The sequence below is a fragment of the Scyliorhinus canicula genome, chromosome 9, assembly GCF_902713615.1.
Source record: "Scyliorhinus canicula chromosome 9, sScyCan1.1, whole genome shotgun sequence".
In the NCBI taxonomy this organism is placed as follows: domain Eukaryota; kingdom Metazoa; phylum Chordata; class Chondrichthyes; order Carcharhiniformes; family Scyliorhinidae; genus Scyliorhinus; species Scyliorhinus canicula.
In genome coordinates this window covers 116537662-116562975 of record NC_052154.1, presented here as the reverse complement: position 1 = coordinate 116562975, position 25314 = coordinate 116537662, and the positions used below count along the sequence as shown (strand labels likewise).

Below are 25314 nucleotides of genomic sequence, written 5' to 3'. Positions count from 1 at the left end.
CTAAACTCCAATGGATGCAGGCCCAACCAGCTCACCAATTCCTCCCTCATTCTTTGATAAATTAACTATTTATATTGGAAAAAAACTTTTACAATATGCTTATCAGTAACATGTGCCTAAGACAAAGAGTGCACTTGAAGAGCCTTCCTGAACCAGTGTAATATTGAGCTCTGGACAAGGCCTGATTGAAACCAATGTAAAAGATCACAGATATATAACCATCTCTGAATTTTGACGCAGCTTATCTAAGTTTTAAATTTGCTAATCGATTGTGCCTGTTCAGCCATTTTCACCCAAATGCACTGAAACCTGGCTGCCGAAATTCTGCCTCAAAGTTGTTAAATACCACTGTCCATAAGATGCGTCAACGTGTTTTGTAGTAATTTCAATATTTGTATTTTGCTATTAAATAGCAACTTGGAAACAGCTTTTGCTTAAATTCTTATTTGTGAGTAATTAATTAGTAAATATATAATTTTATTCAACAAGGTTGTAAATGGGATCTTTTATCTCTGCCAGTTTGCAAATGATGCTAATGATTCAAAAAGTAATGCTAACATCTGAACTTCATTCAGAAGCACAGACGCTGCAAATAGGTTTTGATTTAAATACACGTTTTGCTTTGTGTAACAGGATAATGAATTCAGTGCATTCATTGTAGAAAGAAGGTTTAATACCCCAATTCAAAAAGCAAACTAGAACTTTAAGTTACACAGAATTTGTTTCTGTTTTAATGAATAATAAGCACATTTTAAAAATCTTGAATTTCTGCCCACCCATAACAGCTGCATGCACAGTTTCTTTTAGAAAGAAATTCGGAGTTTGTTTTGTTCCAAGACATACCCAAAGTGTTTCACAAAAAGGTGAAAGAAAGAACAATGATCATGAAGTTAGCAGGTAATCTGTTTTCTGTGGTGTAACATCAGGAAATTCTAATTCGACAAGTACCATGCCATTTTTAATGTTTGTCTTGATGTGGAGATGCCGGTGTTGGACTGGGGTGAGCACAGTAAGAAGTCTTACTAATGTCTAATGTTTGTCTGACATGGCAGATGGTTTAATTTCTCACCCAAAAGGTGGCGTTACAAATAATGTTGTATTCGATACTTCACTGGAGCATCAGCCGTGTTTGTGCTCAAGCCTCTAAAGAACCCTGCCATTCGTTTTAACTTGTAGCATGGTGGTAGCACTTTTGCCGAATGTTGATGCCTCTTTGTGTATCCCAACACTTATGGTGTCAGTTCACACAAGGGCAGCGATTGGTGAATCAAGCTCCTGCTTTTAAGCCAATAGTTTCAGCTTTTGTACTTCACCAATTTATGGAGCTTTCAGAAATCAACATCAAGTTGAATTTATATAACATTTTCATAAAACTTCCTTAAGGAACTTCAGAGGAGTGTTATTAGATAACATCCAAGCCGTGTGGTGATATTAGGACCAGTGGCAACTTGGCCAAAGAAGGTTAGGGTAGGACTTCCAGAACTTGTAGCAGATGAGATTGAACAGCCAATGATTAGGCAATTAAAATTGGGGGTTCAAAAGATATTCAAGAGAATCGATTATGGGACAGGTCGGTTTTTAAAAAAAAATTATTTCCATTAGTTAGGGTGTCTAGGACTAAGAGGCTTAGTCAAAAAATTAGACCAGATTTTCAGGAGTGAAATTATGAAACACATTTTCTCGTGAAAGGTAAGAGTATGGAATTTGCTTCTGATTGGACAATTGAAGCTGGATCAATTGCTAGTTTTAAAAATTAGATTGATAGTTATTTGTTGACCAAAGATATTAAGGGGAATCGGGCAAAAGCGGGTTTACGAAGTTAGGCCACATGTCAGCCATGAGCTCAGTGAAAACCAGAAGAGGCTCAAGAAGCTAAATAGCCTACTCCTGTTATTATATTCCTACAAGAGACCAAATTGGAGGGAAATGTGTCACTTTTTCCTATCTAAGCTGTTCTGGTTGTAAAGAGCTTAAAGGTTTCTAGCCACATAAATATTTTCCTTCACTTGCTTGTGATGCCCTGTGCCAGAAAGACTTAATAAACTGTCATACTGCAGCCACAAGGAGCAATGTAAAATCATTTGCTCCTTTAAAGTCAAAGAAAGGTCCCCAACCATTATATGAGCAAAATACCTGTAGTTTAAAAGGAGGTGATTTTGATGAATAGGATCATAAAATATCTTTCAAATCAATTATTCCTCATGCATTCAACGTCCAGACACTGTTATTCTCTAAGTCTGAATACAGATTGTAGATTTCCAGTTACCACAAATACTTTATTCAGTGGGTTTGTTCTGTTTCCAGAGCTTAACTAGATATAATACAGTCAAGAGGTATGACCAGTGAAGCTAAGGTAAACTGCCTATGCTGAGCTGTCTCTGTCTGCTGCTGCTCACTAGCCTTGTGCTTCTGAAAGAGGCGGATCCTACCTTGGGCTGGACCCTTTATACCCGTCTCTGATGCTGCCCTCTAGTGGTGCTGTGGCTGTTACATCTGTCTGTAGTCCCTGGTGTATGTGCAGATGTATGTACTGATGTACAGATCGCTACAGACACTACGTTCCATGGTAAAGGCCGAGTCTAGTCTTGGTAATCAATGGCTATCAATTGTGCAAGCTTTGGTAAGTTTCAATGATATGAACCCCTCAGTTGATCTCTTTGGTTCCTTTAAAGATGGGAATGTCTTCAAAATTTGACCAATTTTACATGGCATACTATGTCCTGTGATTTAATATTCAGTATTTTCACAGCTTGGTTAAAAAGTTAATGATTGGTGAGTAAAGGAAGCAACAAGTTAGCATAAACTATTAACGTAGTAATGCCTAAATGACATCCTTTCCTGAGCATCTTATTCTCTAATTGCAGGTGCTGTGATAGGTGACGGACAGTCTGCTGTAGCCAGTAATATTGCCAATATCACTTATCGCCTCCAGTGGTGGGATTTCACCAAGTTTGATCTTCCAGAGATCAGTAATGGTAAGTGATATGTGAGGACTGCCAGAAGCCAAGAGTAATGTGTTTTTATCTTGACCCATGAGGAGTCCATAAAAACCTTTGTGATCAAAGTAATGTATTCTGCACCTCTTAAAGACATTGCGCAGTGCAGCATATGATGGCAAAAGGGGAAGGTCAACCAAATGTATGGATCTTTACTTGGGCAGCTCATTTTATTTCGGCCAATGGGGCTATCAGGTATGGTATGGTTTTGGACTCAGCATTCAGTGATGCTTGCCAACCAATTAATTTTTAGCATGTCTTTTTTCCATCTAGAATTGTATTCTCAATGTTCAGGTGAAGCCAGAAAACACCTTGTGATCAATTTTAGACTGTTGAAATTGTGATTTTCAAAGCTCCTGGCATGGTATCAATCAGTCCATAAACATGCTGTTGAAGAGGATAAACTCTTATAAATTCCCAAATCTGGACATCAGACATTCTGAATCTGACTGGTAACGTGAGTGTCGAGAATATTGGCTTTGAGTAGAAATATTTATTGCAATCTCCGTCATACACCTACCCTGTTGTTCAGTAAGAATTCTATTTGGAGAAACCTTGTCAGCAAAATAAATGTGATTAATGCTACGATTTATAACATGTTATATTGCCTTTGAACCCACCTACACGTAGCCCATTTAATTTTCAGAGGTTGAGACAATAGAGACCTTAGAGTGCAAGCCAGCTTCCAGATTTGAATGCACATTATTCTGCCAAACAATAGCATCTCGCACCCCCTGGATGGACATTTCAGCCATTTTCTTAGAAATTTGGAAGTAGCTGGAACGTTACAATTGTATCTTCATCTGTTGTGAAGATTTAATAACTTTGATTTGGTGAGGCAGCATTACAACCCAATGCAGTGTGGCTGATTTGTGTTTTTTCTGCCAAGAGCTAATCAAAATTACATGAATTATATTGCAGTTTCCTGAACCGTCATTATTATTCTTCCCTAATCTAATTATGTTTTGTTTGTATGTTAAGCAACTCCCTTGCCTGCCGATTCTTTTATCATTCTGATATCTGAACTTGATTTATTTTAAGGCTTTTTGATGTAAGAAATTTTAGGCCAGTTTTATATCTTATAAGCACAAAGCTAATTTCAGTACAAATAATTATCTCCAGTAATTACATTGAAATAGATTTTTGATTGTGCTTGAGATGGAAAATTAGTTCATTTTTTTATATCCTTGTAAGAGTTCACATTCATAAGAAAATTGTTCTGTTATATGTTCCTGGTGTACAAGTAGTCTTTTTTCACCTGTATGGATTCTTCAGTGGCAAAAGCAATCGTTCTCATCAAATGTTATTTGTGTCTGTGCGACATGTCCAAAATGCATTATAAACAACACAGTTCTGTGATGTGTAAATACATATTCATATCATAAGATCTCTGTCTATGTGTTCTATCTCAAGCACACTGAAAATTCTTTTTCTTTTGCCAATATATGAAAGGATTGTTTGAATGGAAATTAGTCCTGTTGTTTTAAGATATAAAATTAACTAAAACTCTCTGAGCTTCAAAGAGTAAAGCTTTAAACAGTTTTCACTGTTGAAATTGATGTGCAGAACATGGGACTTGAGAGCATGAGTAGGCCATTCAGCCCTTTGAGTCTATTCCGTCATTCAATAAGATAATGTCTGATCTGATTGTGCTCTCGACTTCACTTTCCTGCCTGCCCTTGATTTCCTTGTCTGTCAAAAATTTGCCCAACTCCGCCATGAATAAATTCAATGAGTCAGCGCCATTGCTTTCTGGGGGAGAGAATTCTACATAAGTGATCAACCTTAGAGGGAAAAAAATCATCTCCATCTTAAAAGGGAGATGTCTTATTCTTAAACTGTCCCCTAGTTGTGGTCTCTTCCACAAGAGCAAACATCCTCCCATGTCCATCCTATCAAGTCCTCTCAAAATAGTGTATGTTTCAATAAGATCCCATCTCATTCTAAACTCCAATGGGTGTAGGCCCAACTATACACCTTTCTTCATTACAAAACCTCTTCATCCCAGAAATGAGTCTCTCAAGCCTTTTCTGAACTGCTTCCGATGAATTTTAGGGCAATGAGAGTAAGATTTTTCATTTGGTTGTATTAGAATTCCTTCCCTACATAAAGGTAGCAAACTAATCCACTGAAAGGGGCAACACAGGTGGAGAAGGTAGTCAAGAAGGCATACGGCATGCTTGCCTTCATTGGCCGGGGCATTGAGTATAAGAATTGGCAAGTCATGTTGCAGCTGTATGGAACCTTAGGCCACACTTGGAGTATAGTGTTCAATTCTGGTCGCCACACCACCAGAAGGATGTGGAGGTTTTAGAAAGGGTGCAGAAGAGATTTACCAGGATGTTGCCTGGTATGGAGGGCATTAGCTATGAGGAGCGGTTGAATAAACTCGGTTTGTTTTCACTGGAACGACGGAGGTTGAGGGGCGACCTGATAGAGGTCTACAATATTATGAGGGGCATAGACAGAGTGGATCGTCAGAGGCTTTTCCCCAGGGTAGAGGGGTCAATTACTAGGGGGCATAGGTTTAAGGTGCAAGGGGCAAGGTTTAGAGGAGATGTACGAGGTAAGTTTTTTACACAGAGTGTAGTAGGTGCCTGGAACTCACTGCCGGAGGAGGTGGTGGAAGTAGGGACAATAGTGACATTTAAGGTGCATCTTGACAAATACATGAATAGGATTGGAATAGAGGGATATAGACCCAGGAAGTGTAGAAGATTGTAGTTTAGTCGAGCAGCATGGTCAGCACGAGCTTGGAGGGCCGAAGGGTTGTGAATCTATGGAATTCCTTGCCCAGTGAAGCAGTTGAGGCTCCTTCATTAAATGTTTTTAAGGTAAAAATAGATCGTTTTTTGAAGAATAAAGGGATTAAAGGTTATGGTGTTCGGGCCGGAAAGTGGAGCTGAGTCCACAAAAGATCAGCCATGATCTCATTGAATGGCGGAGCAGGCTCGAGGGGCCAGTTGGCCTACTCCTGCTCCTAGTTCTTATGTTCCTGTGCTGTACTTTCCTTTGTTCTTTGTTTGTTCTTAAATCCATTTCAACTTTAAGAAATTATATCCCAATTTTTTTTGTTCTTTATTTCATCTTGCTATTCCCCATTCCAGATTTAGCATTTTCCAAGGTAACCTAGCCGGCACTTGTTTTTTTAAAATTTAGAGTGCCGAAATACCTTTTTTTCCCAATTAAGGGGCTAGTTAACATGGTCAATCCACCTACCCTGCACATCATTTTAGGTTGTGGGGATGACACCCACGCAGACATGGGAATGTGCAAAGTCCACATGGACAGTGACCCAGGGCTGGGATCGAACCCAGGTTCATGGCGCTGTGAGGCAGCAGCGCCAGCCACAGTGCCGCCCTAGCCAGCAGTTGTTTGTTCAATTGCCGGTATGTACATGCACCCAGCCCAATTTACTGGAGAAAAGTATGAACCAATAGACTTGAGTAGGAAGAGCAAAGCAATACTAAGTGAAGGATACAATTCTAGAGGTGCTGCAGTAGCAGGGCCCTTTGGGTTTCCATGCATGAATGGTTGAAACAGGCAGGGCAGGTTGAGAATAGTTAGTAAAGCAGAAAGGATTCTGAGCTTTATAAATCGAGTTCTAGGGACAAAAGCAAGGAAAATATGCTGACACTTTTTTGAAGTGTTGGTATGCTATTGGCTGAAGTACTGTTTCAATTCTGCACACCACGCTTTTTAAATGATTGTCAAGGCATTAGAGAGAGCGCAGAAAGGACTTGGGAGAATGATTGTAAGGATGAGATTCCATGCATAGATTAGAGGAGTTGGGGTTGCTCTTTTTACACAAGAGAAGATGAAGGGGAAAGTTGGTGAAGGTATTCAAAATCATAAGAGATCTGTATGGCATTGATGGGGAGAAACTGTACCAATTGAATGAAGGATTAAGAACCAGAGGACACCAATTTAAGGTGAATTCCAAAAGATCCAAAGACAATGTAAGTGCTTATGCAATGACTGGTTAGGATTTGGAACCTACCCACCTCTAATGAGGAGGGTGGGTAGAAGAGCACAGGAGAGTTAGCCAGTAGCAGGACTATAAGGATATCTAAACATGATATTGAGGCGAAGCTACAATACGGGACTATATGCATATTAAGCAATAGAAGCAGTTTGCTTCTAGTCAGAGATCCCAAAACCGGCAGATCAGAGCAAAACTCTGCAGTCCTGACACATCTAATTAAATAACTAACTAGAGGAAAACATTTCATCAACATCCCTATTGTCAATGATGGAGGAGCCCAGCACACCAGCGTAAAAGACCAGTAAAAGAAGCATTTGCAACCATCTTCACCCAGAATTGCTGGCTGAAGTGAATGTTCCATCTCTGCCTCTGTCATCCAGGATTGGTGGTCTGCAGCTAATTTAATTCACTATATATCAAGAAATGGCTGAAGGCCTTGGAGATAGCAAAGGTTGCGGGCGCTACCAGAATCTGGTTGTGGTATTGAAGACTAGACATACCCCAAGCCAAACTGTTGAAGTATAGCTACAACACTGGCATCTACCTGACACTGTGGAACATTTCCCGGTATGTCCTGTCAACAAAAAGCAGAACAATTCCAATTCATCCATTTAGCATCCCATCTGTCCACTTCCAAAGTGATGGAAGGGGTCATCAACAGTGCCATCAAGGAGCACTTGCTCAACAATAACCTGCTCATTAATGCTCAGTTTGGGTTTGTCAGGACCATTTGGTTCCAGACCTCATTACAGCTTTGATCCAAATATGAATACAATAAAGGAATTCAAGAAGTGAGTGTGATTGCCCTAAACATTAAGGCGGTATTTACAAGGGCAGCACAGTAGCATTGTGGCTAGCACAATTGCTTCACAGCTCCAGGGTCCCAGGTTCGATTCCGGCTTGGGTCACTGACTGTGCAGAGTTTGCACATCCTCCCCGTGTGTGCGTGGGTTTCCTCCCACAGTCCAAAGATGTGCAGGCTTGGTGGATTGGCCATGATAAATTGCCCTTAGTGTCCAAAATTGCCCTTTGTGTTGGGTGGGGTTACTGGGTTATGGGGATAGGATGGAGGTGTTGACCTTGGGTAGGGTGCTCTTTCCAAGAGCCGGTGCGGACTCGATGGGCCGAGTGGCCTCCTTCTGCGCTGTAAATTCTATGATAATCTATGATTTGACAGGACGTTGCATTAAGACACCCCAACAGAATTGAAATCATTGGGAATCAGGGAAAACTGGATTGAGATTTACCTAACAGAAAGGAAGATGGTTTGGATTTTTGAAGTCATAGAAGCATAGAATTGACAGTGCAGAAGGAGGCCATTCGGCCCATCAGGTCTGCACCAGCCCTTGGAAAGAGCACCCTACTTAAGCTCACGTCTTCCACCCTATCCCCATAACCCAGTAACCCTGACCAACCTTTTTTGGACATTAAAGGCAATTTAGCAAGACCAATCCACCTAACCTGCACATCTTTGGACTGTGGAAGAAAACCGGAACACCCGGAGGAAACCCACGTAGACACGGGGAGAACGTGCAGACTCCGCACAGACAGTGACCCAAGCCGGGAATTGAACCTGGGACCCTGGAGCTGTGAAGCAACTGTGCTACCGTGCTGCCCTCTGTGGATACAAGAGCAGGTCAGAACGAGGAATTCTGTGGCAAGTAACTCACTATCTGGTTCCCCAAAGCCTGGCCACCGTCTACAAGTCCTATCATCTCAGCCCCAGGGTGGTGTTGTAGGGGTTTCTCAGGATAGTGGTGTAACAAAACCACTTTCAGCTGCTTCATCAATGAAATTCCCTTCAACATAAGGTCAGAATTTGGAATGATTGGAGAAATTGCACCGTGTTTATTACCAGCTGTGACTCCTCAAGTACTAAAGTAGTGTTTGTCTATCTGTAGCAAGGCCTGGACAAGAGGCTTGGGCTGGTAAGTGACCAGCAGCATTAGCACCACAAAATGCCAAACAATGATCACCTGCTACAAGAGAGAATCGTATTATTCTCCTTGACTTTCAATGCCCATTGCCATTGTTGAATCTTGCACAATCGTTATCCTGGGTGGTACCATTGACTAGAAACATAACTGCACCAGCCTTCTGTATCCTGTGCATACAAGAGCAGGTCAGAACTGGGAATTCTGTGGCACGTAACTCACTATCTGGTTCCCAAAGCCTGACCACCAACTACAAGGCACTTGTGAGAAGTGTGATGAAACAGTTTCTACTTGCCTAGATGAGTGCAACTCCAACACTCGAGAAGCTTGACACATCTCGTACACCACCTTAATTATTTAGTCCCTCCACCACCGTTGCATAGTGGTAGCTGTGTGTACCATCTACAATAAGCTACCAGCACGATAGCATTGTGGATAGCACAAATGCTTCACAGCTCCAGGGTCCCAGGTTCGATTCCGGCTTGGGTCACTGTCTGTGTGGAGTCTGCACATCCTCCCCGTGTGTGCGTGGGTTTCCTCCGGGTGCTCCGGTTTCCTCCCACAGTCCAGGTTAGGTGGACTGGCCATGATAAATTGCCCTTAGCGTCCAAAATTGCCCTTAGTGTTGGGTGGGGTTACTGGGTTATGGGGATAGGGTGGAGGTGTTGACCTTGCGTAGGGTGCTCTTTCCAAGAGCCGGTGCAGACTCGATGGGCTGAATGGCCTCCTTCTGCACTGTAAATTCTATGAAATATCCACTGCAGCAGCTCACCAAGCCTCCTCCTACAGTATCTGTCAAATCTTTTTACCACCATGCAAACAAGGACAGCAGATACATTGAAACACCACCATCCTGACTTGCAAATATATCACTGTTCCATCACTGTTATTGTGTCAAAATCCTGGAACTCAGTCCCTAATAGAACAGTCCAGATGGACTGCCTGTAGTTCAAGAAAGTATGCACAACCACCTTCTGAAGGGCAATCAAGGATGTCGTCTTTGTCGACAGGAATAGTGCCGGAAGACTGGAGGATAGCAAATGTTGTCCCCTTGTTCAAGAAGGGGAGTAGAGACAACCCTGATAATTATAGACCTGTGAGCCTTACTTCGGTTGTGGGTAAAATGTTGGAAAAGGTTATAAGAGATAGGGTTTATAATCATCTTGAAAAGAACAAGTTGATTAGCGATACTCAACACGATTTTGTGAAGGGTAGGTCATGTTTCACAAACCTTATTGAGTTTTTTGAGAAGGTGACCAAACAGGTGGATCATGGTAAAGCTGTTGATGTGGTGTATATGGATTTCAGTAAGGCGTTTGATAAGGTTCCCCACGGTAGGCTATTGCAGAAAATAAGGAAGTATGGAATTGAAGGTGATTTAGCGGTTTGGATCAGTAATTGGCTAGCTGAAAGAAGACAGAGGGTGGTGGTTGATGGCAAATGTTCATCCTGGAGTTCAGTTACTAGTGGTGTACCGCAAGGATCTGTTTTGGGGCCACTGCTGTTTGTCATTTTTATAAATGACCTGGAAGAGGGTGTAGAAGGATGGGTTAGTAAATTTGCAGATGACACGAAGGTCGGTGGAGATGTGGATAGTGCTGAAGGATGTTATAGGATACAGAGGGACATAGATAAGCTGCAGAGCTGGGCTGAGAGGTGGCAAATGGAGTTTAATGCGGAAAAGTGTGAGGTGGTTCACTTTGGAAGGAGTAACAGGAATGCAGAGTACTGGGCTAATGGCAAGATTCTTGGTAGTGTAGATGAACAGAGAGATCTCGGCATCCAGGTACATAAATCCCTGAAAGTTGCCACCCAGGTTAATAGGGCTGTTAAGAAGGCATATGGTGTGCTAGCCTTTATAAGCAGGGGGATTGAGTTTCGGAACCACAAGGTCATGCTGCAGCTGTACATAACTCTGGTGCGGCCGCACCTGGAGTACTGCGTGCAGTTCTGGTCACCACATTATAGGAAGGATGTGGAAGCTTTGGAAAGGGTTCAGAGGAGATGTACTAGGATGTTGCCTGGTATGGAGGGATGGTCTTACGAGGAAAGGCTCAGGGAATTGAGGTTGTTTTCGTTAGAGAGGAGAAGGCTGAGAGGTGACTTAATAGAGTCATATAAGATAGTCAGAGGGTTAGATAGGTGGACAGTGAGAGTCTTTTTCCTCGGATGGTGATGACCAACACGAGGGGACATAGCTTTAAATTGAGGGGTGATAGATATAGGACAGATGTCAGAGGCAGTTTCTTTACTCAGAGAGTAGTAGGGGTGTGGAACGCCCTGCCTGCAATAGTAGTAGACTCGCCAACTTTAAGGGCATTTAAGTGGTCACTAGATAGACATATGGATGAAAATGGAATAGTGTAGGTCAGATAAGCTTCAGATAGTTTCACAGGTCGGCGCAACATCGAGGGCCGAAGGGCCCGTACTGCACTGTAGTGTTCTATGTTCTATAACTGCTGGCCATGAGCAAATGGAAAACAAAACTTGTGATTTGATGCCAGATATAAACTGCACTTGATATAAGAGAAATCACACCACAGTGATCACTAGATCTTTGTTGGCAGCATTCTTGTGGTCAGCATCTAATAACACTGTGAACACCCTTCTTTCATCTCTACACCTGCTCCTCTCCATCTTGGCCCCGATAACGCATTTAAAATTAAATTAAATTTCTGCAAAGCAGAGATACTGTCTGTCAGATAGTTTCCTGTCAATCAATGTTAAAGTTACAGACCTGTAATATCTTGTAATTTCTTCTTCTCTTCTTAACTGATGGGAGTGGCTTTCCTTTCTAAAGAACAATTCCTGAACATGCACAACTTCTAAAATTATGATCAAAGCATCTGTACCTTCCTCATCAACCTTTAAATACCCTGGGTTGCATGCATCGGTCTTAGCAATAACTTGCATTAAATTGGGACTTCCGGTGACGGCGGACGGAAGTCAGCTGCGCAACGAAGGGCTCCCGTTCAGGAACGGCATTTTCGGGGCTTTAAGTCTGCTCCCAGGCTTCACGGACGCATAAAAAGCAGGCAGAAGGCACGTAGAAGCCACACAGGAGGCACAGTAGAAGAGGATGTCCAGGATTAGCAAGAAGACGGCCGTTAAAAAGACAGCTGCGGGTCCGTCGGGGAGTGGAGAGGTCACCAGGGAAAAAGGAGGCCGGAGCACTAGGGGAGGCCGCATTGCCTACGGCTGAAGAAATAACCAAGGTGATGGCTGCAGAATTCGAAGGACAGTTTACAAAACACTTGGAGGCGATGAGGGAGGTTTTGAGTGTGCTGGTGGAGGAGGCGATTTCCCCAGTGACGATGGCGGGTGCAGTGGCAGAGGTGCGGGCGCAAGGTGAGGCGCTGAAGGAAGTGGAGGAGACGTTGTTGCAGCATGGTGATCAACTTACCTCGATGGGAAAGGAGATGCGGGAGATGATGGAGATTAACAAGGATCTGCGAGGGAAAATGGAAGACCTGGAAAACAGATCCAGGCGACAGAATTTGAGGATTGTGGGGCTGCCCGAAGGAGTTGAAGGGCCGAGTCCGACTGAGTATTTTGCCGCTATGCTGGTGAAACTATTGGGGGAGGGGGAGGATCCCTCCCGATATGAACTGGATCGGGCTCATCGGTCGTGGAGGCCTGTACCAAAGGCGAGTGAACCGCCAAGGGTAGCGACTCTGTGCTTCCGTAGATAGTGTGAAGAAGAAGGTACTGTCCTGGGCCAAGCAGAAGCGGGTGGTGCAGTGGGCTGGAGCTGGTATATGTGTATACCAGGACTTTACGGTGGAGCTGGCGAGGAGGCAGGCTGCTTTCAACCGGGTGAAGAGGGCACTGTACATTAGCAAGGTGCAGAGCGGCATTATATATCCAGCGAAGCTGAGGGTGACTTATAAGCTCAAGGACTTTTATTTTGGAACAGCGGAAGCAGCAGAGGAATTTGCGAAGGCAGAAGGACTGTGGCAGAATTGAGAAATGGCCATGTGCCGATGTAACCTCAGGACTGTATTTTCTTCTTTTTTGTTTCATTGCGTGCGGTTGCGTGGGCTAAAGGAGCCAATGTTGTATATATTTGGACAAGGGAAGTGGGGGGACTTGCACTCGAATTGAGGGCTCTTTGGGGTGTAGGTGGATATGCGGAGTGTGTGTGCTAAAAGGGGATTTAGTGCTTTCCTGGGGCCGGGCATGGGCAAAGGGACCCGGTCGGGGACCTCCGTGCTGGCCGGTTTAAACTGGCCAGAGAACGGGAGTGAGGTGGGGGTGGGGCTGCCGCCATTGGAGCCTGGCAGAACAGGGTCCGAGTGGTCTAGCCGGGGTGGAAGGTTGGGTGGAAGGAACCGAGGTTGGTGGGAGGAGTTTTTCATGAGGCAGTGGATGGGAGGAGTTGGAGAGGGGGATTTACAACTCTTGGGTATCACGTACGGTACTCTTTCAGAGGTTGGACGGCGTTGAGTGGGGGGGGGGTCTGGCGTGAGTGGACTCTATGGTGACCATTGGCGGTCCCGGACTCCTTTTTTCTTATTTTTCCTTTGTTTTTTGTTTCCACCATGGGAGGGTTTGTTTTATTGGATGCACATCTTGACTGGTGGGCCGATGTTTGAGGTGGGAGGATGGGATCGTTGTTATTGTTAAGGGAATTGGTTTTGTATTTGTTACCGTTTACTCTTTGTGGGTGGGGTGTAAATTTTGGAGGAAAATGTGAAAATGGAGAATAAAAACATTTATAAAAAAAAAAAATTTTCATTAAATTCAATAAGTTCCTCTCTTTGACTAATTTTTAGGATCTCATGTAGCTCTGGTATTTTGTCCTCTTTTTCCATTGAGATAACAGATCCTCAGTGCCCATTTAACAAATCTGCCATTTACATATCATAGTCCTGCCTTGTACTTAATTATACTTAAAGGGCTCACATTTCTTTTTACTACTCAGTTTATCCCTTAGTGTATACTTCTATCTATATAAAACTATTTCTGTTGGCTTTCATATTCTTCGCAAGTTTTTTTTTCCACATTCCCTTTTGTTCTGCTTATTACTTACTTTGTATTTTTTTATTGTTTTTATTGCTCTCCTAATCTCTCTCTCTCTCTCTTTTACATATTTGTATAAGTCTTCTTTAAACCTGATGTCATCTTTTGGCTTGTTTTTTGATCATAGGTCCTTAAATGCAAAAGTGGACATTTGCCTTTTTGGGGTACGCACTGATTTTGTATTGTACCAGGTACTTAGTTGAATGCTTCCCATTGTAGGTTTACCTATTTATACTTCTTTGGAGTTTACTATGATTACAATTCCTCATCCTTTTGAAATTCCATTTGTTCACATTTAAAATTTTGTTTTTTACCTCCCTACGCTCAATCCTAAATCTGATATTAAATTCAGTCTTACCATGTTCATTATTTACAAGATGCACTCTTACCATCAGCTTATTAACTAATTCTTGTTGCTCAAATCATTATAAAACCCACGATGGCCTGTTAGTTCGATAACATTGGTCGAGAACACGATTGTCTATAAATTTAGAAATTATGAAATAGTGAGCACGCAAATCCAAGATGAGAAACTTTTCAGCTGTTGAATTAGTGATTTTACTAAAAGCTCGTGTCCCCGCATGAAGCTGCCCAGGTAGTTCTTCCTCTGGATAAAAGTTTAGTACTGACCTAAAAGGCAGCTGAAATTGCCAAAGCCAGATAATTGTAGCTACTTAAAAGCTGCTGGAGTAAAGCAGAACGTCTCAGTAACGGCTTTTAAATTTTAGTTTCCATTTCAGTCCTTTTTAAAGATTTGTTTGTATCCATGAGTAAGTGTGACAACTCATGTAAGGTGTCAGGGATTTGAACAATGTGAGAGAAGCAAACTTTACAAACATATTGACAATTTCAATCTGTCTCTGTTGATATATAATCTGGTCACCTCTGTAACTGAAATATCCTCTTGATAGATTTAATTTCAATCATTGCAGGAGCAATTCCCCTGCCACCACACACTCCTGTCTTGTTTATGAGAATATATTGTCCTTTAATTTATTTTCTTCGCCTCTGATCGTCTTCTGTGGCAGAGAGAGACCAGGCAGAAAGTTTTCTACCAGGTCTTGCAAATATTAGTCTTCAATTGCACCAACATGTATATCGAACAATTAATATAGGAAAACGTTCCAAAGCTTTTCATAGGAATGTAATCAAATAAAATCAACATTATGCCAAAGAAATAGACATTAAGAAGGGTGACAAGAATCTTCATTAAAGCAGAGAGGTTTCTGGAGGGACTTCCAGAGCTTAGAATCTAAACAGATGAATGCATAGCCCTTAGTGGTGAGACAAGGGGAGAGGCGGATGCACAAGAACAGTAGTTGAGAAAATAGAGTTGTTCGAGTATAGTAGGGCTGGGGCATGTTGCAAAAGTAGGGAGGAGTGAGGGGCTATTGAGGAATTTCAGCCCAAGTATAAGAAAATTCACCTTGAGGCTTCAGTGAACGAGGAACCAATGCATATCACAGAGCACAGGAGTGATAGGTAAGCTTATGTGGTGCAGATTATAGAAGCAGCAGAAATTTGAACGCTTAAATTTATAGAGGGTGAGAGATCAGCCAAGCGGGAGCAGTGAACTCACTGGAGCATGGATGAGGGCTTCAGCAGAAGATAACTAGAGTAGGCCGGTGATGTTAAGGTGTTTGGAAGTAAACGGTCTTTGTGATGGAAGCTCAGACCGGGTCATGTAGGAAACTCTGATTGTAATGTCTGATTCAACCTTAGTCAGTGAGGGGGTGGGGAGGGTGTTGGAATTAATTTGTGGTGGGGCAATGGCTTCAAGCGTCCCAATTTTTAACCGCCAAAAAAAAGATTAATCCAAGACTTGATACTGCAAACAGTCTGATAGGAGTGGACGGCATGGTGGCACAGTGGTACTGCTGCCTCATGATGCCAGGGACCTGGGTTCGATTCCAGCCTTAGGTGACTGACGGTGTGGAATTTTCACTTTCTCCCCATGTCTGCGTGGGTTTCCTCCAGATGCTCCAGTTTCCACTCGCTGTCCAAAGATGTGCAGGTTAGGTGAATAGGGTTCAAGAGAATGGTTGCTGAGGTAGGGCTTTCTTGCAGTCAGCGTGCATGTAAAACCTGACATCACGTTCTATATTCAGTTCTCATCTCCAAATTACGTTCATTATTTTTGTTCCAGCTCCTGAGATTATTCATCCCCTTTCCTATATCTTGGGAATGTTACCACAAGCTGTATGGTAGATTTGTTTCCAACCATTTAGTTTGAAAATGTATTTCTTCCATCCCTGAAAACAGCCTGACTGAGATTATGTTGGTGACCTGAATCCTCCTTGCTCCATAGCGTAGCCTGTGAGAAAATCCATCAATGCTACAAAGGGCACATTTTTATGTAATATTTTCATGGCACTTTTGCTTATACAGTGTTAACATATTGTGACGGAACATGCAGCATTTTGAGGCCAGTAAAAAATTTGTTATCTTGCTTGAGGGATCAAATGTGACTTTCATAGCAGTTCAACCTTCAGAATCCATTGTTTTATATTAAAGAAAACATTTAACCTAGTGCCCTGGGGAAATCTTTAACTATGGCAGTTTGACAATGCTCAGGTTCAAATTCAGTTCTTTGCACCAGGAGTCCAATACTGTAGTATTGCAGCTGCTGAAATATTTCTTTGTAAAATTTGAAATTACCAGAATGATTCATCTCCTGGACTCAGGTTTGAATTTTTGCCATGACTCAATTAAGTTTAATCTTATGAAGCACATTGTGCTATAGTGCAATTAGCAGTTCCCATTAAGAAAATGCACATTATCATCTATTTCAAACAAATATTTGAATGTTTTCCATTGCCTCAGGAAAATAATTCTTTTTCACTCCTAGCATTGGGAGTACTTTTAAATCTTTGGGAAATTAATCAGATGCATAACATGTCAAATTCTTTTACACACATGTGCACACATGCATGCACACACCCGATTTTTTTGATTTCCAGCCAATATAGTTTGAATCACCACACATTTTTATATGCCACACTGAAGAGAAATTCAATATTACTGGGTCCTTCCAGTTTTGTTATGGAATCAAATAGCTTTCAGAAGAGTATATTATGACTTGGAACAAGGACACATTGCTGTGTGATTGGTTTGCGAACTTCCACTTCATTGAGATTGAATTTTCTTGGAGCCCTGAAGTGCTAACTCTCTGTGGGTTATTTTAATTGTAGAACTCCTGTTTTTCTCTGGCAATCAATCTTCCAAAATGGATATATAGTGTGGACATTTTTTCTTTCAATCAGTGTTGCCCTTCACTTTAAATGAACAAACCCTTTTCCTGTTTACTACTGCTGATATCTGACTTTTTCTATGCGCAAAACCATTGTTGGAGTGTGAAGTAAAATAGATACGTTTATTGTGAACTTTTTTTTAAAGAATAACCAATTGTCATCACAATTAGTAAGGTTGGATCTAACTTAGGCCAAGTGGTATTGGTAAATGTGGACCCAATGATTTTGTTCTTTTAATTCTCATTTTGCATATTTATCATGGTAAAAGTAAAGAATATTGTAATTATGTAATTATGAAGCTCGTATCCAGAGCTTCAGAACAGTCCAGTAATCAGATTATTTCTGTATTTCAACAAACTGTTTAAAATAAATATGAATATCACGTAGCCGCATGTATGTACCATTTCTGGTGTTACCTTCTGTTTCTTAGAGGTGTAATACCTCAGTTAATTAAAGCATGTACCCATATACCCCATCACTTTTAACAATCACCATGCAGTAATCCAGATTGCAAGTGCTAATTTTCTATGAGTGTGATTTCATAGAGTCAAATTTAACAGTGTCTAAGATTGATCCCTTTTACTAATCTGGCAGGTTATGATAGAAGCTACTTTACAAACATCAGTCAGCTTTTGCTGCTACAGAATTGGGATTCAAGATTTTCAATTGTCTCAGATAACACAGTGTTGCATCACTGGAAAAAAAAAACTTGATCTTTCTTGGTGTCTTTTACCAGTGAAGTACTTTTAAGGGAAGTCACTGTGATAATGAAGGGAAATGAGGCAATTTGCACAAAGCAAAGTCCCACAAATTGCAATTAGACAAATGACGAGATAATCTATTACTTCCAGCACTGAAGGTAGACTGTGGTAATGTTTTTGTCCCGTGAGCCTGTTTGTAAACAATATTATCATGGTAATGGTGTCATAGAGTTCTACAGTATAGAAATGGTTCATTGCAGTCTACTCCAGTCAAAAACAATTACTAACTATTCTAACCCCATTTTCCTGCATTTCACCCATAGCCTTGTATGCTTTGGCTTGCAAGTGCACTAAACACTTTGTAAATGTTATGAGGGTCTCTTCCTCCACCACCCTTCAAAGCAACAAGTTCCAGACTCCTACCACCCTCTGGGTGAAAAGGTTTATCCTCACATTCCCTCTAACCTTTCACCTTAAATCTATGCCCCCTGGTCATTGATCATTCCACAAAGGGAAGAAGTTTCTTCCTGTCTACTCTATCTATGCCCCTCATAATTGTATCCATCTCAATCATGTCTCCCCTCAGTCTCCTCTGCTCCAAGGAAAACAACCCCAATTTATCCAGTCTCTGACCCTAGCTAAAACTCTCCAGCCCAGGCAATATCCTGGTAAATCTCCTCTGCGTCCTTTAAAGTGCCATCACATTCCTCCTTTAATGGAGATTCCAGAAATGCTCTCGATACTCGAGCTGTGGCCAAACCTGCGTTTTATACAGTTCCAGCATAACCTCCCTGCTATTAAACTCTATGCCTTGCCTTATAGAGGCAAGTATACAATATGTTTTTTTTATTTTTTATTCCTTTATCAGAGTTACAAAGCCAGAGCTCAGGGTGTGGGCAGGGACAAATCCCTAATCCAGCTCCTTGCCTGCTCCAAAAAACAATTCAAATTGAATCCAATTCATGGTCCCCACAAGAGAGACATACCAGATCCAGGCATAACACCTGAACGCACACTCATCTTAGCCAAAAGGCTGAAAAGCGATGCAATATGCTTTCTTAACCACTGTATCCACCTGCTCTGCTACCTTAAAGGACCTGTGTACAGGCACACCAAGGTCCCTCTGACCGACGGTGCATTCCAAGGTTCTGCCGTTTATCATATGTTCCCTTACCTTGTTTGTCCTGCCCAAGTCCTCACACTGATCTGAATTGAATTCCATTTGCCACTGATCACATCTGACCAGCCTGTCTATATCCTCCTGTAATAAAGTTAGTGATCAACCCTCCTTAATGTCTAAATAATTTATATAAACCAAAAACAGCAAGGGCTCCAACACTGATCGCTGTGGACCCCACTGGCACAAGCTTCCGTCAACAATCATCCTCTGTTTCCTGCCACGCAGCCAATTCTGGATCTAATTTGCCAAATTTCCTTGGAACCTATGGGCTCTTACCTTTGCTATCAGTCTCCCATGTATCCATCCAATTGCCTCTTATATGTTACTAATGTGCCTGCTTCCACCACATCCTCTGGCAGCGCGTTCCAGGCACCCACCACTCTCTGCATGAAGAACTTACCCCACACACATCTCCCTTAAACTTTCCCCCCTCACCTTGAACCTGTCTGCAAAATGCTCCCCCACTGGCACTTCAACCACTTGCCCTGCTTCATTACCTAAAATAAAGTCCAGGACCACCCCCTCTCTTGTTGGACCTTCTACAAACTGGCGTAAAATGTTCTTCTGAGGATGATGCTGTGGTTAGCCCTGCTGCCTCAAGGTCCCGGGTTCAATCCCGGCCCTTGGTCACTGTCTGTGTGGAGTTTGAATATTCTCCCTGTGTCTGCGTCGGTCTCACCAAAAGATGTAGGTGGATTGGCCACGCTCAATTGCCCCTAGAACATAGAACATAGAACAGTACAGCACAGAACAGGCCCTTCGGCCCTCAATGTTGTGCCGAGCCATGATCACCCTACTCAAACCCACGTATCCACCCTATACCCGTAACCCAACAACCTCCCCCTTAACCTTACTTTTATTAGGACACTACGGGCAATTTAGCATGGCCAATCCACCTAACCCGCACATCTTTGGACTGTGGGAGGAAACCGGAGCACCCGGAGGAAACCCACGCACACAGGGGGAGGACGTGCAGACTCCACACAGACAGTGACCCAGCCGGGAATCGAACCTGGGACCCTGGAGCTGTGAAGCATTTATGCTAACCACCATGCTACCCTTACGTGGAATTTTTATTATTGGAAAAATAAAAGTCCTTCTGGATGTATACACAATAGCTACCCCAGTTAATATTGGGAAGTTGAAATCCCCCACTTTGACTACCTTATTACTATTACATTTCTCTGAAATTTGCCTTCATATCTGTTCTTCTGTTTCTCTTGGACTGTTTCTCTTGGACTGGGGGGCAATAGAACACTTCCTGCAGTAATTGCTCATTTTTGGTTTTTAAGTTCTACCTCTATGGCTTCAGTTGAATAGTCTTCTAAGATGTCCCTCCTTACTACTGTAATTGATTCCCTTTTCAAAATTGCCACATCCCCACCTTTTTTACCTCCTCCCTTATCTCACTTGAAGATCCTGTATCCTGGCAGTTGTGGATTGTCTGAGCTGCTGTGGAAGCATTTGTCACAGCTATCAAAATGTGAGCAGAGTTATCAGAGCCGATTTTTGAACTTTGATTGACATAAAGCCGCCTCAGTGAGATGGAAATTCAGGAGATCTCACCAAGCGAGACTCCAGCAACTCCAAATTATGAGCTCAGAGCATCTTTGAATGTGCCCACGAGGCTGAGCTCTCAGCGAGTAATCATTATCCTCCTGCCTTGTATATTGACCTGCTGACAGTGCTGGCTCAGGCCCATCACCCTGGAGTGATGTAACACAGACCCTGGGAGAGTGGAACTGGCTGGGGAGGGTGTTAAGGTTGGGGAGGAGGGAGGAGGAACCAAATCGGGTGAGGGGGGTTACGGTGGATGGGATGGTGTGAGGGAGTGAGATGATGGACAAAGCTGCATCCTATGAGAAGCGGGCATGTCAGACTGCTGCCACAAGTCCTCCATCCTCCGGCTGCTCCCACAGGTCTTCCCAGGTTGTCCTCCAGCCCCTCTTGGTCCGGCTCTTCCTTCCAATCCTCCTCTGCCAAGGCTGCATGTTCCTCCACCTCTAGCACGTCGTCCGCTACTGTGCCAGGTTTTGGAGAGCACAGCAGACGACCACAAAGCGGGCCACCCTCTGGGGGGGTGTACTGCAGTTAATGTGTGATGGTTTGATTCTCTCTTATTGGAAATGGTCATTGCTTGGCACTTGTGTGGCATGAATGTTACTTGCCATTTATCAGCCCAAGCCTGGATATTATCCAGGTCTTGCTGCATTTGCACGTAGGCTGCTTCAGTGTCTGAGGAGTCACGAATGGTGGTCAACATTGTGCAGTCATCAGCCAACATATCTGCATCTGACATTATGTTGGAAGGAAGATCATTGATGAAGCAGCTGAAGATGGTTGGGCCTGGGACACTATCCTGAGGAACTCCTGAAATGATGTCACAGGATTGAGATGACTGACCTCCAGTAACCACAACCATCTTCCTTTGAGCTAGGTATGACTCCAACCAGTAGAGAGGTTTTCCCGAGTCTCATTGACTCCAGTTTTGCTAGGGCTCCTTGATGCTAGACTTGATCAGATAGTTCACAGCGCCAGGAACCTGACTTCAATTCCAGCCTTGAGTGGAGTCTGTGTGGAGTTTGCATTTTCTCCCCATGTCTGCATGGGTTTCCTCCGGGTGCTCCAGTTTTCTCGCGTCCAAAGATTAGGTGGAAAGGCCTAGCTAAATTGCCCATAGTGTCTAGGGATGTGTGGGTTAAGTGGGATTATGGGTTTCCAAGGATAAGGCAGGAGCCTGGTTCGGGTGCTCTTTCAAAGGGTTGGTGCAGACTTGTTGGACCAAATGGCCTCATTCTGCATTGTCACATCCACTCATGAATGGATTCTATGAAATGCTGCCTTGATGTCAAGAACAGTCATTCGCACCTCACCTCTGGAGTTCAGATATTTTGTCCAACATTGAGCCAAGGCTGTAATGAGGTCAGGAGCTGAGTGACCTGGTGGAACACAAACTGAGCGTCAGTGAGCAAGTTATTGCTAAGTGCCACTTGATAGCACTGTTGATGACTCTTGCCATCACTTTACTAATAATTGAGAGCAGACTGATAGGGCAGTAATTGGCCATGTTGGATTTCTCCTGTTTTTTTGTGTACAGGACATAACTGGGCAATTTTCACATTTCTGAGTAGGTGGTAGTATTGTAGCTGTACTGGAACAGCTTGACTAGGGGCGCATCAGGTTCTGGAGCACAAGTCTTCAGTACTATTGCTGGAATATTGTCAGGGCCATAGCCTTTGCTGTATCTAGTGCCTTCAGCCGTTTTGTTGAAATCATGTGGAGTGAATCATATTGCCTGAAGACTTGCATCTGGGATGCAGGGTACCTTTGGAGGAGATCGAGATGGATCATCCACTCGGCACTTCTGGCTAAATATCATTATGACTACCTCAGACTTGTGTTTGCACATGTGCTGGACTGCTCACATCATTGAGGATGGGAATATTTGTGGAGCCTTCTCCAGTGAGTTGTTTAATTGACCACCGTGATTCACAACTGGATATGAAAGGACTACAGGGCTTGGATCTGATCCGTTGGTTGTGGGATTACTTATGTTGCTTGGCATGCAAGTAGCCCTGCGTTGTAGCTTCATCAGGTTGACACCTTATTTTTCGGTGTGAGTGGTGCTGCTCCTGGCATGCCCTGCTGCACTCTTCATTGAACCAAGGCTGATCCCCTGGATTGGTGGTAATGGTAGAGAGGGGGATATTCTGACCGATGAGGTTACAGATTGTGATGGAGTACAATTCTGCTGCGACTGCTGCCCACAGATTCTCTTGGATATCCAGTCTTGAGTTACTGGATCTGTGCTGCATCTATCCCATTTAGCACGATGGTAGTGCCACACAACGCAATGGAGGGTATCCTCAATCGGAAGACGGAACTTTGTCTGCACAGGGTCTGTGGGGTTATGTGATACCATCTGGAACGGTGAAGCCCTCTTGATCAGCACCCCATACACCGACTTCAAAATCCATGCCCTTCATAACTGACCCACGGTAGTAGCAGTGTGGTGTACATAAAATGTACCTTTGGCAGCACCTTCAAAACATGTGACATTTTAACACTTGTGGGAACAGGGCGAGCAGATGCTTGCAAACTCCACTGTCTGGAGGTTCCCTTCCAAACCACAAGCTTAGAACTACATTGCCATTCTTTCAGTGTCAAGGGATCAGGATCCTGCAACTCCCTTCCCGCCAGCACTGTGGGGGTACCTTCCACAGTCCAAAGATTTGCAAGTGAGGTGGATTGGCCATGCTAAGTTGTCCCTTAGTGTCCAACAGCTAGGTGAGGTTACGGCGATGGGGCAGGGGAGTGGGCCTGGGTAGGGTGCTCTTTCGGAGGGTTGGTGCAGACTCGATGGGTCAAATGGTCTCCTGCACTATAGGGATTCTATGATTAGTGAAAATGATCCTGGCTAATGTGTGCGTCTTCAGGTTGCTGGTGTATGCCCTGTTTAACATGAGAGTTTGATGTTTCCCAGATGTTTAAGTACTAGTGGAGTGATTATATATCACCTACAAAGCCAGATGTACAAATATTTTTTTATAGGCTTTTTTAAACCAAAATGCAGCTTTAAAGTTGTTTGCAAAATGAAGACATCCAACTATAGTTCTCTTTGCCTCCTTGCCATAGCACCAATAAAATTGAAAGAATACCTTTGAACTGAACCACACTAACCACCAACTAAAAGGAGATAAGGAGAAAATACAATCTTTCAGCCTCAAAATCATTTCATGCATCAGGCTGAAAGATTGTATTTTCTCCTTATCTCCTTTTAAACACAACTGTGTCTGACATGCTGAATGCTTTAGTTATGGGAAAATATTTTCTTCTGAAAATATGAATGTAAGGGCCATTGGGCTAAACAGCTGGCTTGTAATGCAGAACAAGGCAGCAGCGCGGGTTCAATTCCCGTACTGGCCTCCCCGAACAGGCGCTGGAATGTGGCGACTAGGGGCTTTACACAGTAACTTCATTGAAGCATACTTGTGACTATAAATGATGATGATTATTATTATTATTACATTTGACTTGCCAGACAGCATTGTTAAACGGTTAGATTTTCTTTCTGGACTGTCATCATTGTTCATTTTAAGAATGTCTTTCTTGCATCTGTTTGTGCTATATAATGTGTCGCATGGGAATTAACTTCACTGATGTGCTCTCCTTAATTAAGCAATAATACCTTCTGACTGTGCACTCTGTGAATTGAGATTAGTCCAACAGGCTACTGTTACGTTGATTTCTCATCTTTCCAAATTGTCCACAGCTGAAAAGACAGGTGGGAATCCATCCCATAGTGTCACTCTAAAACTGGTTTGTGATAACTTAACTGTGCTGTCCTTCAGAGAAGTGCTTAGTTGATACTTCCCTGCAGTGATATGGGTGAGATTTGGCACTCTAAGCACATTACCAGTGTGAGCTCATATCCCACCACACTGATACCATTCACCCATGTAACAGATTTCACTCTATTGTAAAAATAGAAAATGCTGGAAGAACTAAGCAGGTTAGGCAGCTTTTGTGGAGCGAGAAACAATTAACGTTTCAGGTTTGTGACCTTTCATCAGAACTGAAACAGTTCATGTTGGAATTAAATTACTTGTTGGGCACTTTATCAAATGCCTTTTGGAAGTTCATGTACACCACGTCAACAGCATACCCTCATCAACCTTCTCTGTTACTTTACCAAAAACCATGATTTTTCCTTTTGATGTAGGTGTGCAGTTTGGCAGGGGATCAGGGGTACTAGCCCTCACAACCATCGCCCAAATACCACAAAATCTGGAAACATACTCTTGTGGACAATTTTCATTTATAGACTCTAGGAACTCTTGTCCCTTTCTGCACAGCAACTATGCCAGTCTAAATTTGAATAAATCGCCCATTATAACTCCTTTACAATTCTTGCAGTTCTTTGCACCTTTCCCGGTAGTTAGTGACCGATGGACTATACCAAGCAATGTCATTGCACTATGTTTGTTCCTCTGGTCTAACCAAATAGATGGTGGCAGCACGGTAGCAAAGTAGTTAGCACAGTTGCTTCACAGCTCCAGAGTCCCAGGTTCGATTCCCGGCTTGGGTCAGTCTGTGCAGAGTCTGCATGTTCTCCCGTGTCTACGTGGGTTTTCTCCGGGTACTCCGGTTTCCTCCCACAGTGCAAAGATGTGCAGGTTAGGTGGATTGGCCATGATAAATTGCCCTTAGTTTCCAAAAAGGTTGGGTGGAGTTATTGGATTAAG

General features: G+C 42.9%; 1 protein-coding gene across 1 annotated transcript in view; it reads left to right on the top strand.

The window, feature by feature from the left end:
• Nucleotides 1-25314, top strand: part of LOC119971629 (activating molecule in BECN1-regulated autophagy protein 1-like) — a 520908-nt gene that overhangs the window by 285941 nt on the left and 209653 nt on the right. Inside the window, 1 exon segment of the mRNA XM_038807450.1 lies at nt 2865-2975. Within this exon segment, the coding sequence (XP_038663378.1) occupies nt 2865-2975 (111 nt within the window).